The sequence below is a fragment of the Littorina saxatilis genome, linkage group LG10 (assembly GCF_037325665.1).
Source record: "Littorina saxatilis isolate snail1 linkage group LG10, US_GU_Lsax_2.0, whole genome shotgun sequence".
In the NCBI taxonomy this organism is placed as follows: domain Eukaryota; kingdom Metazoa; phylum Mollusca; class Gastropoda; order Littorinimorpha; family Littorinidae; genus Littorina; species Littorina saxatilis.
The window spans coordinates 16,572,811-16,588,385 of record NC_090254.1 but is presented as its reverse complement, the minus strand read 5'-3'; the positions used below and the strand labels follow the sequence as shown (position 1 = coordinate 16,588,385).

General features: G+C 42.4%; 1 protein-coding gene across 1 annotated transcript; it reads right to left on the bottom strand.

The window, feature by feature from the left end:
* Positions 1-156: 156 nt before the first annotated feature.
* On the bottom strand, positions 157-15,185 carry LOC138977788 (perivitellin-2 67 kDa subunit-like). Its single transcript, XM_070350393.1, has 7 exons — positions 14,953-15,185; positions 10,403-10,613; positions 9,256-9,835; positions 4,920-5,073; positions 3,881-4,067; positions 3,109-3,324; positions 157-2,736 (listed from the first exon to the last, which is right to left on the bottom strand). Exons 1-7 carry the CDS (start codon positions 14,979-14,981, stop codon positions 2,350-2,352), a joined length of 1,764 nt encoding a protein of 587 aa, XP_070206494.1. The 5' UTR covers positions 14,982-15,185; the 3' UTR covers positions 157-2,349.
* Between the last annotated feature and the right edge of the window lie 390 nt (positions 15,186-15,575).

The window sequence follows — 15,575 nt, the reverse complement described above, 5'->3', positions numbered from 1 at the left end:
GTGTGTGTCTGTGTGTGTGTGTGTGTGTGTGTGTGTCCGTGTGTGTGTGTGTGTGTGTGTTTCGTGGGAGTGTGCGTGCGTGTATTTCGTGCGGGCGTAGTTCGGTACGGGCGTGCTCGGTTGTGACCAATTCTCGCAAGCAAAACTGAAGCATGATATAGATCCGAGTGTTTATTCTAATCAACTTTCCTGCATACAAAGTTATATTTTAAACACTACGTAAACACCTTTTTAAAAAATCTTACAAGCCCACAACCTGGCTTATAATACATATTTAGTTACAGTTTCCTGTAGCTTCAAAGATTTAAGATATGATAAAAGAAAGGTAGTTTATCTAAAAACAAAGGACGTTTAGTGAAGTAGAAGAATGACGAGTTAAATAAGATGTAGTGCTATTATAGAGGAAACATTATTAAACGTCAAAAGATAAATAGCCGCTGGGATAGGTAGACACAAATGTAAGCTGATGAGCCACTCATAGTATTAGCGGCCCATTCAAACTGTTAATAAAAACACGCGAATATTAAAGTTTTACGTATAGTTTGGATATATTACAAAAGCTCACATTAATGTGTAGAACAATCATATCAGTCAGGAGTACCATGCAAACGTGCTGCTGTTGTTTGCAACAAGAAATCCTCGCATTAAAATACAAATACAAAAATACACAAATAAAAGAAATCCTCGCATGAAAATACAAAATACAAAATACCAAAGGGACTTTCTTGACAGTCTCAAAGTTTCCAAAGTTTTAATTTAATTTTGAATTGTAATTCTTAGTACGTGAACATGCACTTCTGTTGACTAATATTTGTATTTCATGTCATTGCACACCATTCAAAATATCAGTAAAGAGGGACATTTGAAACCTTAAAGACCAGCCAAGATGGTGTTCAATTTTTGTTTGTTTGTTTGTTTGCTTAACGCTTAACGCCCACCCGACCACGAAGGGCCATATCAGGGCGGTGCTGCTTTGACATATAACGTGCGCCACACACAAGACAGAAGTCGCAGCACAGGCTTCGTGTCTCACCCAGTCACATTATTCTGTGGTGTTCAATAAATGATGAATGAATCAATCAATCAATCAATCAATATGAGGCTTATATCGCGCGTATTCCGTGGGTACAGTTCTAAGCGCAGGGATTTTTATTTTTTTTATTTTTTTTGTCTATATTATGTGCAATTTATATCGCGCACATATTCAAGGCGCAGGGATTTATTTATGCCGTGTGAGATGGAATTTTTTACACAATACATCACGCATTCACATCGGCCAGCAGATCGCAGCCATTTCGGCGCATATCCTACTTTTCACGGCCTATTATTCCAAGTCACACGGGTATTTGGTGGACATTTTTATCTATGCCTATACAATTTTGCCAGGAAAGACCCTTTTGTCAATCGTGGGATCTTTAACGTGCACCACAATGTAGTGTACACGAAGGGACCTCGGTTTTTCGTCTCATCCGAAAGACTAGCACTTGAACCCACCACCTAGGTTAGGAAAGGGGGGAGAAAATAGCGGCCTGACCCAGGGTCGAACACGCAACCTCTCGATTCCGTGCGCAAGTGCGTTACCACTCGGCCACCCAGTCCCGCTAATCCAATCAGGCATGGATTGCCCCATGAAAGTGAAAGGAGAAAGGCCAGAGGTTTTAGTTTCAAGGTACCTTCCTTTCCGTGTAATCCATCATATTCATCCAACACAGATCTGTCGAGACTTGTATAATTCATTAGAGCACACTTAACCTTAAACACAAAACAGAATTCAACGGCCCGACTATTTTCTGTGCAGCGAAGGAATTTGTTTGGTTTGAATTAATTTCTTAAGCTAGCACCAGTGTCTATTTATGAAAAGGATTCAGCCTTTGTATTGATATTATTACGTTTCGTTATTCTCCCATTGCTGGAAAATTCAGGTTTCTACCTCTCTGTGGAAAGCTAGCAACAACCAGAGTCGCGCTACCCAGGTGTGTGCGAAGTTAGGTGTAATCAGCCACCTGCACTTATGGCAGAATGACTGAGGTCTTTTACAAGCCACTGTGGTGACACGGGGGTGGGACATGGATACCGTCTCTGAGCCTGCATATAAAGTAGACTCGTGACCGTCCCGGATTCGAACCCGTGATCAAAAGTCCAGTGCTCTTACAACTGAGCTCCCCGGCCCTCAGGTTCGCAGTCAGGCTTTTGATTTTCGGTATGTGTTCAAATAGATAGAGGCTCCCCTTTTGTGTAAAGGACTGGGCAGATCAATGATAGTAAATGGGAAGGAATGTACGTTGAAATGGTGCATCCCACACCCTTGATGCGCCTGTGCCGGTACCAGTTAGCTGCCAGCCAGAGGCACTAAAACCAGATGAGAGAGTACAGAACAAGAACCCAGGGAGTTACTTTAAGAAGTGCATTCCACACTCTCGATACCCCGCCGCTGGTGGCACCACACCTCTCCAGCAGCTTCATTCGCGAAGGGTAGAACTCGGTCCAGTTGCCGGTCTGCGCGCAGAGCTCCGGACCGCACTGTCCCCTCGGTTGGTCAGGGCGCCACACGAAGCACAGCTGGGTGTTCTGCTCCCACAGAGGCATGGAGTCTGTGACTTGGATCTTCCAGGAGACGTAGCACCCCGCGCTACCTCTCGTTCCCAGGTCAAGGATGAAGGAAGTGGTCAGCTCGTTGACGGACTTGCAGAACTCTTTGACCCACCCTGCGTCGCACTTGTTCCAGCGGAAGCAGAGCTGCGCATGTAAGAGAAACTGAGATGGTAGACGTTATACACTCGGGTATGATACAGATGAAACATTGATTAACAACGGTTAGAAAATAGCGGCAACAGCATACAGCAGCCGCAGCATTAACGACACGAAGAGCTAAGAAAAACTGCTACGTGCGGAAAAATGCGAAGGGCAGTGATCAACTTCATTCACCAACAAACTCGTTAAACATAAAATTGAGAAAAAAACCTAAAAATGATACTTTTACACACAATCAAAAGTACCACCGTAAAACACAAACAAATAAACAAAACAAAAAAAGCATCAACAACAAAACACAACAACACAGACAAACATTTTCCTTTTCTGCAACAGTTGCTATGACATCCCACAAACCTGTTTTCTGTTAAACCAGTCGTCATGGTTTCGGAGCGTTAAGAACCCAGCAATAGGGCAGATGCTTGGAACACTGTCGTCATCCCGATCTTTAGGCAACATCATGCTTGGTGAAGCACAGACACGACTTGTGGGCCCACTGCACTGCCCCTTCCCATCGTTGTACCAGCTGTAGCACGAAGATGTTCGGTCGATGAACCACCGTGGGACAGATATCTGCAGAGAATTGTATCAAATTTAAGCTGACTATTAATGCAAAGTTGTACACAGAGTGCAGCTAAATGAAGCCATGCAGAGGTACAAATTGCAAATGTGCCAACATTATACACACAAAAACTGCTCCACGCAAATCACTTACACGGGAAATAGGGTCAGCCAAATGACTACAGTAGATACTGAGAAGAGAAACGGTAATAAAGTTACAGATTTCACAAAACAGCAGCCAACACACAACAACAAAAACAAGTCGCGTAGAGCAACATTTTTATACGTTTAGTCAATCTGTCGACTAATGAAACTGAACGCTCTCACTGTGTTTTGTTTTTAACCACGACAATAGGTTCGCCGATTCCCCGCGGCCGAGAAAGCGCTGACATATTGTATCGAAGAAGGAGGGGGGGGGGGGCTAAGGGTATCATTTGCAGGAACTCTCATGCAAAGTTTCATGAAGATCGGTCCAGCCTAAACTGGACAAAATGTAAAAAAAGAACTCGACAAATATTTCCGTTGCATGTCGTTGATTGTAAGGTGTTCATAAAAACATCCTACCTGCCCCAAAACATCCTGTGAAAGAGTTTGAACTTCTGATTCGACATCGCCTAGCCACGACCTTCATTGTGTCCACTCTCGCCTTCAGGGCCCGAAGTGTCTCCTGACCGTTGGTCCAGGCTGACTGACGATTTAAGATCAGGCGAATCAGCTCATCCAAGTGGGTCCGAAGAACATGGTCGTTGATAGCACTTTGGAACACATAATACAGTAATAAGTATCCCTGTAAGTCACATACAACAGTTGTTAGCAGTCCTCTCATTCACACAACAACAGTCGTTTGTAGCCTTCCAAGTCACAGAACAAGTTGTTCGAAGTTATCTAAGACACACGCAAAAGCTTTTGTAAGCAGTCGTCTAAGACACAGAAAAAAGTCATTAGTAGACCTGGAGTAGAAAACACAGAAAACAGTAGCTGGCAGTTCCCTAAGACACAGGAAACAGGTTAGCAGCCTTCAGAGACACTTAAACATTTGTAAGCAGTCTTTGAAACACTCGTTAGCACGCTTAAAGCCATATGTACTCGATGACTATACACGCTAATTGCTTTACCAACAGCTGGAGACAGACTAAATTAAGTTCCCTGCAAAATATTGTGGTCTAGGACCCCTTAAATGTTGAGATATTTGAATTTTCATTTTGATCTGGATCGTCCTATTTATAGATTTGGCAACACATGTAACGTTGATGCAAGGGAGAGAACACCGCGGCTTTGTTGACATCCTCACTTTTTCAGAGGCTAGAACAAGCTGTAATGCATGTATTATGGTCCGCGCATGGTGACGTATCGTCATTATATGGTCTTATGGTGCGTTTGACATCGATTGTGGGCAAACTACACTTTGTAAACACGGGAGTGCGTTAGTATGCCTTTAAGTCACAGGAACACATCTGTAGTAGTCATTTAAGATACAGAAAACACTCGTTCGTTGCACTCAAAGACGGTCAAACAGTCGTCAGAAATCATCTAAGGCACAGAAAAGAACAAAACGATGTTATATTGAAAAAGCCATTTTGATATATTACAGTAAATACAAAGTCTACCTTTCCATTTTGTGCCTCATGACGGTATCCTTAAAAAGACCGTAGATGGGCACCAGCTTTCCAGAAAATAGCCAGGGTTTCTTCGACACGGTTGGCTGCCAACGCTTGAAACCATCAGGATCCAGAAGATTAGCAGTGCCTCCATAATATCTGGCAAAACAGTGCAAAAATGAATAGATAAATAAATAAATAAATACAATCTGTGTGCATTTAAATTTTACATCTGGTTTCAAAGGCAAGTGCGGGCGCAATGGCCTTGTGGATGATAGTGTAAGACTCGTTTAGGTACGTCGCATAACAGAACAAGAAAATTGGTTGATTAAAATCAACATGGCCGAAGCAATGTTTTCATAAAAGAAGCGGTATTGTACGGGCACATGTTATATTTGGGTTACATGTGTTGCAGAGTATTTGAAAATACGTAGGCATAAAAACATGCAAAGAAGAGTGATAAGTCCCTGGTGTGAATATAGTCAAGTGGATAAATTGATTATCACACTAGTTTTACTGCTATAGCAGTCCCTCTCATGAACGGACACACCCCCATCACACACACTCAGACACACTGACGGACTGAGTGAGTCTTTGCTACTGTTGAACGAGCTCTACTTGTACTAAAACAATAAGGTCAAACTACTACAACTTATAACTGAAAGGGAAAAAAACCTGTCCTGTAAAAATGACGTTAAATCAACGGTGTCGGAAAAATATAGAGGAAAAAAATCCTCAAATTCCTCAGGATACAGGCACCCCATGAAAGCAGCCACGAACATACTCACAGAGACACACATGCTTGTGCAGATACTTTGCAAAAATATTAATAAACAAGTCGCGTAAGGCGAAAATACAATATTTAGTCAAGTAGCTGTCGAACTCACAGAATGAAACTGAACGCAACGCAACGCAGCAAGACCGTATACTCGTAGCATCGTCACTCCACCGCCCGTGGCAAAGGCAGTGCCCGTGGAATTGACAAGAAGAGCGGGGTATTCGTTGCGCTGAGAAGGATAGCACGCTTTTCTGTACCTCTCTTCGTTTTAACTTTCTGAGCGTGTTTTTAATCCAAACATATCATATCTATATATTTTTGGAATCAGGAACCGACAAGGAATAAGATGAAAGTGTTTTTAAATTGATTTCGAAAAAAAAAGTTGATAATAATGTTTATATATTTAATTTTCAGAGCTTGTTTTTAATCCGAACATAACATATTTATATGTTTTTGAAATCAGCAAATGATGGAGAATAAGATAAACGTAAATTTGGATCGTTTTATAAATTTTTTTTTTTTTTTACAATTTTCAGATTTTTTATGACCAAAGTCATTAATTAATTTTTAAGCCACCAAGCTGAAATGCAATACCGAAGTCCGGGCTTCGTCGAAAATTACTTGACCAAAATTTCAACCAATTTGGTTGAAAAATGAGGGCGTGACAGTGCCGCCTCAACTTTCACGAAAAGCCGGATATGACGTCATCAAAGACATTTATCAAAAAAATGAAAAATAAATTCGGGGATTTCATACCCAGGAACTCTCATGTCAAATTTCATAAAGATCGGTCCAGTAGTTTAGTCTGAATCGCTCTACACACACACACACACGCACACACGCACGCACGCACACACGCACGCACACACGCACATACACCACGACCCTCGTTTCGATTCCCCCTCGATGTTAAAATATTTAGTCTTTTTACGTCATCGTTTGTTTTGATTCCATTACATGATTACTGAAGAAGGAGTTTTCACTCCGAAATATTTATTTCATTTTGGTGTTTGGGTGTTATTTTTTATTCTTATAAAATATTTAGTCAAAACTTGACTAAATATAAAAACCTGCATGTCGTAATTTCTTTTTTTCTGGCTTTATTGAATGCTTCAGGCAGTGACTTTTCCGTGTCCAGTTTCCTCTTTCGTCTCTCTTACCCCTCTCTTACCCACTCCCCCCCCCCTTCCCCTCCCCGGCCACTCCCTTTACCCAGCCCCGACAGCACAAACTTCTAATCTGCAAGGCAGAGTACACATTTTCTAAAAAGGAAGACTACTCCTCTTCAATTATATCCAGAGATCTTCCAGCTGTCTCCACCACAAGTCAAGTGGTCGAGTCTTTTTCCCCCATTCCACACAACCGTTCTAGGTCTCGTTCACGTACCGACCAAGAAACGGTGCGGGCACGGGAGGGATCGGGAGAGAACCGCAATGGAACGTAAATGATCGTTAACGGAACTGCTTTGAACGGTAGGGTCGGTAGGGACGGTTGGGTTTGGGCTGCATGTTCAAATTTTTAGCCGTTCAGAATGAACGGTATTGGAACCTCAACCCATCGGTAACGGTACGCTTGGATCGTTAAATGAACTTAAAACAACGGTAACACAACGGTAGCGCTCTCACACACTGAGTTGTCATACCCACATTCCACACATCCGTTCTAGGTCCCGTTCCCGTACCGACCAAGGACGGTTGCCAATATGGTCAGACGCTGCTCAAAGATGCCAAAAACGGCCGTTTGCGCAGCGTTCCATTGTTGTAGCAGCCGTCCTTGGTTGGTACGGGAACGGGACCTAGAACGGTTGTGTGGAATGGGGGTATTAGACACCGACAAACTGAAGAATGAACAGATCTATGAGGTAACCGTCTCAATGGTCCAGGCTCAGGAAACAAAGAGTACATATGGCTTTGCTAATCTTCTCAGTGAATTAGGTTATACACGGCAGCTGTCATTAGCCACCGCACTAGTTTTGGACTCAACCATCAGCTGGTATGTATAAAATGACACACAGTGAAGCTGTGTACTGATCATGTCAACTCTGTGACTCGGCCTGGGGCGATTGTAGCTTCCCTTCTTCGTGTCCGATAGACAAGGACAATAAATAGTAGAGCATAGTGCATTTTCATGTTGGCATCTTCTCCACTGAAAGCAAGAACCCAAAGACTGAAGACCAAAGTGCTTACCCCACTTCTGACCCGAATCACCCCCCTCCTGCTGGGTACACGTGCACTCAAGTTAACACAAGACTGACACCTCTGCTTTGACCTGTGTGCCAGGAGTCGGATGGAGAGAGAGAGTGAGGAGAGAGAGAGAGACACACACACACACACACACACACACACACACACACACACACACAGACAGAGACAGACAGAGAAAGACAGAGGCGGAGACTCAGAGGGAGACACAGACAAAGACATACCGTCATACAGACAGACAGACAGACAGACAAATAGACAGAGAGTGACTCGAGACGGAGAAACAGATAAATGAACACCGGGTGAGAGAAAATGACTCGAGAGAGAGAGCGCATGAGATCGAGAGAGAGACAAAGAGAGAGAAAGAGATTGAGAGAGAGACAGATACACACACAGACACTAAGGCAGAGCGAGGGAGAGACGGAGAGACTTGCATGGAGTGTACGTGACAGACAGTGTGTGTTGCTATAAACAGACAGACGAGGTGCAGCTCATTTCCGAAACAGCGCAAATGGGACAACAGTGACATGATACTGTTTGAATTCCAAAAAGGCGCAGCTCATTTCCGGAACAGCACAGATGACAAAGTTGGTTTCAACAAAATGGAAGCCGCCAGTGGCGATAGGTCACGTGCTCCTCAATGCCACCTTCCTATGGCAGCGGCCATCAAAAAGTAACTGATCTCGTGAGAACGGTAACAAACGAGTCATGTCACCTCTCCCAACCCATTAGAGTAGATGGCCGCTCCTGCGGCCATCAATAACTCATGTCTTAAATGTCTTAAAGATTCCGTGTATATATGTTAGCACAAAGCTTCGAAAGTCTGATTATCAAAGGTAATGCGTAACGGAGTTACTGAAGTGTACCGGGTTTGGTTTTTTTGTATTTGTTTTTTTATCTCACTGTCCACTAAAACGGCTTCAAAACCCGCTTTGTTTTTTTGTGGCTTCTGAGAAGAATGACACCTACACCGATCAGCATCCCATAACGTAATTGTTGGACAAGATAGGTGAACAAAGCTGACTGTTTTTCGATACAAAGTTGATGTCTTTTACCAAAGACATGTAAAAATTGTTCCATTGTAGCTTCCCTGACTCCTGTACGATTTTAACGCGGAAACGTTGCTTTTGTGAATTTGAATTTGTGGGGTATCTGTGTGATATGTTCACTGGACAGACACTTACTCATGTAAAATCAATCTGCTGGATATGGCAGGGGAATTGATGGCCTTTTCAGGCATATAACTGGTTTTACAATAAACAGCCCCATCACACAATGATCTGCACTCATAGGCATCTGCCTAGTTTTTTTTTCCATACGGGGTAGTATAAATCCCCATTCAGATTATAAATTGATACTTATCTGGTAGATGTTGTGGTCAACTTTGTGAATTCTTCATCCACGACGTCTTTGCCAATTTCCACACCGGTTGACGTTTTCACGACGTTCAAATACTGCGCCTCAGCTTGAACCTTTAAAGCCTCCTCGCCGTGTTCCCGGTAATATGAGGTTTTAGTCTGTAGCTCAACCAGTAGAATACCACCAAAGTTGGCGGCCTGGAAGTAGTGCGTACCGTAATCCCTAATAAACCTACTGAAATCTTCGTTCTTAGGGTTTCTGTCGGCAACCAGGTAGTTTTCCATGTACTTCTTTGCATTGGGACTTATTTCTAGATCATAAACGGTCTGAAGCTGAGCTTCCCGGGCTGACTCAAATGCAGAAACTGTCGAGACGTAGCGGGATTCTTTGTAAATGGCCTCCTGTGTTTGACGTAGCGACTGGCTGAGTGAAAACCCGAACTTCTTGACTGTACCTCCTATTTGAAAGTTTTGGGCCAGGACGTCTCGAGATTCGTTGTATGTTCTGACCACTCTGGTTACAGCGTTTGAGATTGCTCCTGGGACTGTGGTGACGGAGTTCACCTCATCAGGAATAGCATAGAGCGTCTGCAAAACGAGCAGAACTTACTTAACGGAAGAACCAAACCCAAAATAATCCATGGAATAATTTACGAGGTTAGAACAAAAACCTGTAAATTTCAGTTTCAGTTTCAAGCGAGTTTAAAAGGGGATCAGCTCGTTACTCCCCCGGCTCGTTACTCCCCCGGCTCGTTACTCCCCCTTAGGGTTAGGGTTAGGGTTAGGGTTAGTAACAAGCCGGGGGAGTAACGATACGGGGGAGTAACGAGATGCTCCCGCTTAAAAGCACATGTTCACGACTTTTTCGTTTTTCTTTTATTCTTCGGCATTGGGCGGGGTTACTACTTTAATGTCGTACGAGTTCATGATGTTTTGAAAACACACACTGATTCAACGAGCGAATATGAAACGTTTTCGATATTTGTTCAGTCTTGGTCTTGGTCATGAAAACAGAAAATCTCTCTGATTTCCCCACGATTTTTTTTTTTGTAATACAATGACAAATGACAAAAATGTAGTTCTAACATTGCACTCGCATCCCCATCCCCATCCCCACTCCATCACAACCCCGCCTTCAAACCCCAACGAACTTACTCCATCAATGGTCTTGTTCTTTCCTCTGTCACAATTGAACTCCACGATAGCTTGTCTGAGGCCACGGTTGTCTTTGTCGTAGAGATCAAAGGTAGTGATGTCAATGCCGCGAGTCATTCTGTCCAGTCCGGGCACAACGTTCGTACATCCTCTCGCCTCGTGGACCATAATTCCGAACACCGCAATCAGAATGCAAACGTGATGGAAGTTCCTGTAAATCAACAGAGTACGTAAAGGGTACGAAAGGAGTTTATTTGGACAAAAAACTATTTACCTCAGTTCGCGGCACAGGAGCTTGTATCAAAGCGCCGGTCGATTATTATTTACTACTTCATTTTTTATGTATCCTTACTACTACTAGTGATTAGTAGAAGTAAGAATACAGTAAGGATGACGTAGTAAATAATAATCGACCGGCGCTTTGATACAAACTCATGTGGTTCGCGGTAACGAAAAGGCTCGCTGAAGTTCGCGTTTATTATCATCTGGGAACTATCGGTGAATATTTGTGAACCTAGAAAGCCAGGGTGTGTAAAATAACCTTTTATTCAATGTTTAATTAGTATTACCCGTCAAAAATAAAAGTTTTTCTCGTTCACGTATGAATAATAATCCTACCACACAAATCTTGTGCCTGTGCGATAACTCAAGACATATTCTATTGCGTTTTACACGAATATGTCCCCCTTTGAATTTTTTGTTCTGTTTTGTTTCGTTGGGCATTTTAAGGGGTCTAGGCTTGTAGTGGTTGCAAAGGTGCAAAGTTATAGCTGTACAGTATAATTATTTTACCTGATAATGAAATTAAATGTTTACCATATATCAAACATTAACTGCAGTTACTCAGGGTCGTAGCACAGCTCCTAAAAGTGGTCCGGCCATAAAAAAAATAAAAAGGTACGGTCCCTGGCCATTATGTTCTCCTCAACTATTACACTCCGAATACTATTAGTGACAATTTCTCGCTTAACGCTGTCATTGTGCGATCTAAGTCACGACCCCTCCTTCCTCCTAACACAGCGCTGAAGCTTATGAAGACGATTTTTTTTTTTAACAAAAAACTGGTCCGGCCATGGCCGGAGTGGCCGGTAGGGCTGCTACGGCCCTGTTACTGAGTATTCGAAAAGCAAGAAGGATTGATAGAAAGACACACAAGTATCATCAGTCACATTTATGACCCTGAACTGTGAAAACAGTAATAAAAGGACGATGACAACAACAAAAACAAAAACAACAACTACAACAGCAACAACAACAACGAAGACGACGACAACAACAACAAGAAAGGAAAAAAACGACGACAACAACAACAACAACAACAACAACAACGACAACAACAACGACAACAACAAAAAGCTAGAAAAGCAGGACGGAGTTAACTGACGTAACTGCTGACTCGAGTACAGGATTTGCTTTGCTTTCGAGGCCTGAGAGTGGGGGGTGAGGAGGAGCTAGGTATTCACAAATGACTAGTCGAGCTGATAACTTGCTTAAACAGGTTCTGCAGGTTTCGTTCGAGTTATATATAATTATATATATGCTTGTATTCATATGCTAAATTTGTTGGAGAACGGAGAAAGTGTACAATCTCCGGTCCCCGCCCCCTCTCCCACACGCATTCAGCTTTCGCCGAAACGTGACGTTGTTTCTTCAATCACATGACTTGTCGTTGTTCCTCAGAACGTGATAAACTGATTATGTTAATGTCGTGTCGACTTGACGACAACAAACGAATAAGAGAAATTGTGACCAATGCGGTAGCTGCGACTGCGATTATTTTGGAGGGGGAGGAGAACGGAGAAGAACTAAAAGACCAGAAATGGGTGCTTCCGTGAAATGCTACGCGGAGCGAATTGAGAGCAACTGTTATTCTCTGCCTTCAAAAAGTCGTACAGTTTTACCCCGGGTGAAGATTTCGACGCAGAAAAAGGAGGGTCGAATATACCTCCAGCTTTGGGTTAGGCTTTCATACCGCGACAGGGATCATTGACACCACGCAAACGTATAATGATTATAGTATTTAACGACTATTACCTGCAGTCGACGCGCAGTAATATGATCGCCCCAAATTCCAAAAAGCCGATGTCACTAAGAATTGTTTTTATATAGTCGACGCGCGGTAATATGATCGCCCCAAATTCCAAAAAGCCGCACACACACACACACACACACACACAATCAATCACACACACACACACACACACACACACACACACACACACACACACACACACACACACACACTGCAACCAATAGCTGGCTTGGCAAAAGCGTCATGATCAGCACTACGAAGTAATTTCTGTGCAAACAAAACAAGGACCGTCACACACACACACACACACACACACACACACACACACAATCACACACACACACACACACACACACACACACACACACACACACACACACACACACACACACACACACACACACACACACACTGCAACCAATAGCTGGCAGGGGCGGATCAGTTGCTTTGTAAGGGGGGGGGGCACTTTGAATGGAAAGTGAATGTGATGGGCGCGAAGCGCCCGAATTTGCTAGGGGGGTCCGGGGGCATGCTCCCCCGGAAATTTTTTTTGCCCAAAGAAGCAAAATGGTGCCATCTGGTGCCATTTGAACTTAGAAATGGTCATAGAATCAGCATAGAAAAATCTTTTTTTTTTCTTCTTTTTCTTTTTTTCTTTTTTTTTCGGGGCCCCCCCCCCCCCCCCCCCCCTCGTCCGCCCCTGGCTGGCTTGGCAAAAGCGTCAGCTACAATTTATAAATCAAACGTACACGATGCCATACTTTATCAAAAGCTTTGGAAATATACAAAATATATTGCTTGTAATGCTCGTTGCTTATCAAATGATTGACACAAATCATCATTTATACCCAGAAGTTGAAAAATAGTTTAGTCACCTGGAATGAAGCCTGACTGAGATACTGTTAATAAATTAGTATCCGTCAAATGTGTAAACATGCTTTTGAACACATTTTTCCATGACTTTACCAATGCAGCTAAGTAAAGACACTGAGCGATAATTTGTACACAATGCCTTCTCACCTTTTTTTATAAACTGGGGTAACATGTGCCACTTTCCAAGACTTTGGAAACTTACCTTCAACTAACGATCTGTTAAAAAGCTTTGACAATGGACCAGAAACAACATCAACGGCTGCTTTAAGAATCGTATTATGGACAAGATCAGGACCAACTGCCTTGTTTGGGTCAAGGGATTTTATAATATCAGAAACCATTTCGGTAGTAATCATAATTTGTGGAGCAGACCCTTTCTTGGTCATACATTTATTTACTAGTTTTCACCAATCTTTATTATCAGAATTTGACTGTGAAGTTATTCTATCATCCAATTCAGCATTATATTCCTTTTTTCCTTACACGATTTTTTTTCTACTAAATCATTTCGAATGCGTCTAAATAACGCCCAACACCACCCGGAATCTAAACGTTTTGCTAAACTGTGTTTTACTTGTTTCTTCTTAATCAACTTTTTAATTCCCTCGGTTATCCATGGGGCATCTCGTTCATTTATCACAACTGTTTTTACGGGCATATAGTTCTTGGCAGTAGTCATGAGTATATCCGTTAGCGATTCAACTGCTGCATCCAGAAGTTCTAAATTAAACGATCTGAGACCAATTAATATTTCGTAACTCTTTCAAAAACTGTTCAACATCGAGTTTCGAATAATTATACAGGGTGTGCTTAAATGAACGTTTTAAGTGAACAATTTTCTTAATTTTAACATTAGAACACGAGTGGTCGCTGCAGATCGGAGGAAGAACATTAATTGCATTTATCATGTCCGGACACGAGGTTAATATCAAATCAATAAGATGGATGAAGTTTCTGTAATACGGGTTGGTTCTGTCACGATTTGGAATAAACTGTTAACAGTCAGTAATCTTGACTAAATGTTTAAAAAAAAAAGCACAAGATAACAAACAACAAACAAACAACCAATCAAACAAACAAGTAAACAAACAAGTAAACAAACAAGTAAACAAACAAACAAACAAACAAATAAACAAACACAAAACAAAAACAAACAAACAAATAAAAAAAAATTAAAAGTGTGATAACTGTGCAATAACACTTTGGTATGTTTCTATTTGAAATGTCGACGTATTCAACTGAGGACTGTTGCCCGACCAACGCCTAGCGGAACCGAGGGCAGCAACTGAGAGCTACCCCTATTGATGACCGAAAATGTTCAAGTGGAAGCAGACCAATGTCATTGCAACTCATTGAAAACACATTCCTCTACACTTTCTCAGATCGTGCAACCATGAGATTGTTATTGGGATGTGTGTGTGTGTGTGTGTGTGTGTGTGTGTGTGTGTGTGTGTGTGTGTGTGCGTGCATGCGTGTGTGCGTGCGTGCCTATGTAGGTGCGTCTGTGCGTGTGAGTGTGTGTGTGCGTGCGTGTGAGTGTGTGCGTGCGTGCGTGTGTGTGTGTGTGTGTCTGTGTCTACGTTTGTACTGTGTGATTGTGTGTGCGATTTTTCAGTCTATCAATTATCAAAAATTATCAACTTACTCTTTCATTTTTGATCTTTGCAAAAGCATGTTCCTTCAGTCTGCAGCAGATGAGAGGGTACTTGAGCTTGTGTTGAACTTGAAACCAGTGAATTAAAACATTTTCGGTGGTGAACGTTCAGGATATTGAGCTAAAGATCGACAAAAACACGAGTGTTGTTGTTATACTTGTAAACCATTACTGGAAAAGCCTGCGACATTGGGTGGTTTTCGGCGAACCAATGGCAGGGCATAAAAAAGAATCTTTGTGGAACGCGGGTGGAAATTGTTCCATCGAATTCATGTTGGGACAGATTTCTGTTCCAGTTGGGAGGTGTCGATATTTGTCGATTGTTTTCGATAGCCCATGGAGTTAAGTCTATCAGCAAGTTCCGTATATCAGTATCAAGCGCATCACCTCACAGAAAGGCTCGACTACCCTAACCTGTTGTAGGCATCAGGCCCGGGGGTCTAGAGTATTAACAAGCGCACATTATATTACAACAATGCATGTTTTTATACATTTTATTGAATCAAGTTGTGTAGAGCTCAAAGGTGTTGTAAGACGTTAAAAGTCGAAAGTAATCAATCAGGCCTAGGACAGCTTCTCTTATGATAAATCGCTATCGTCTCAAGCAATTATTA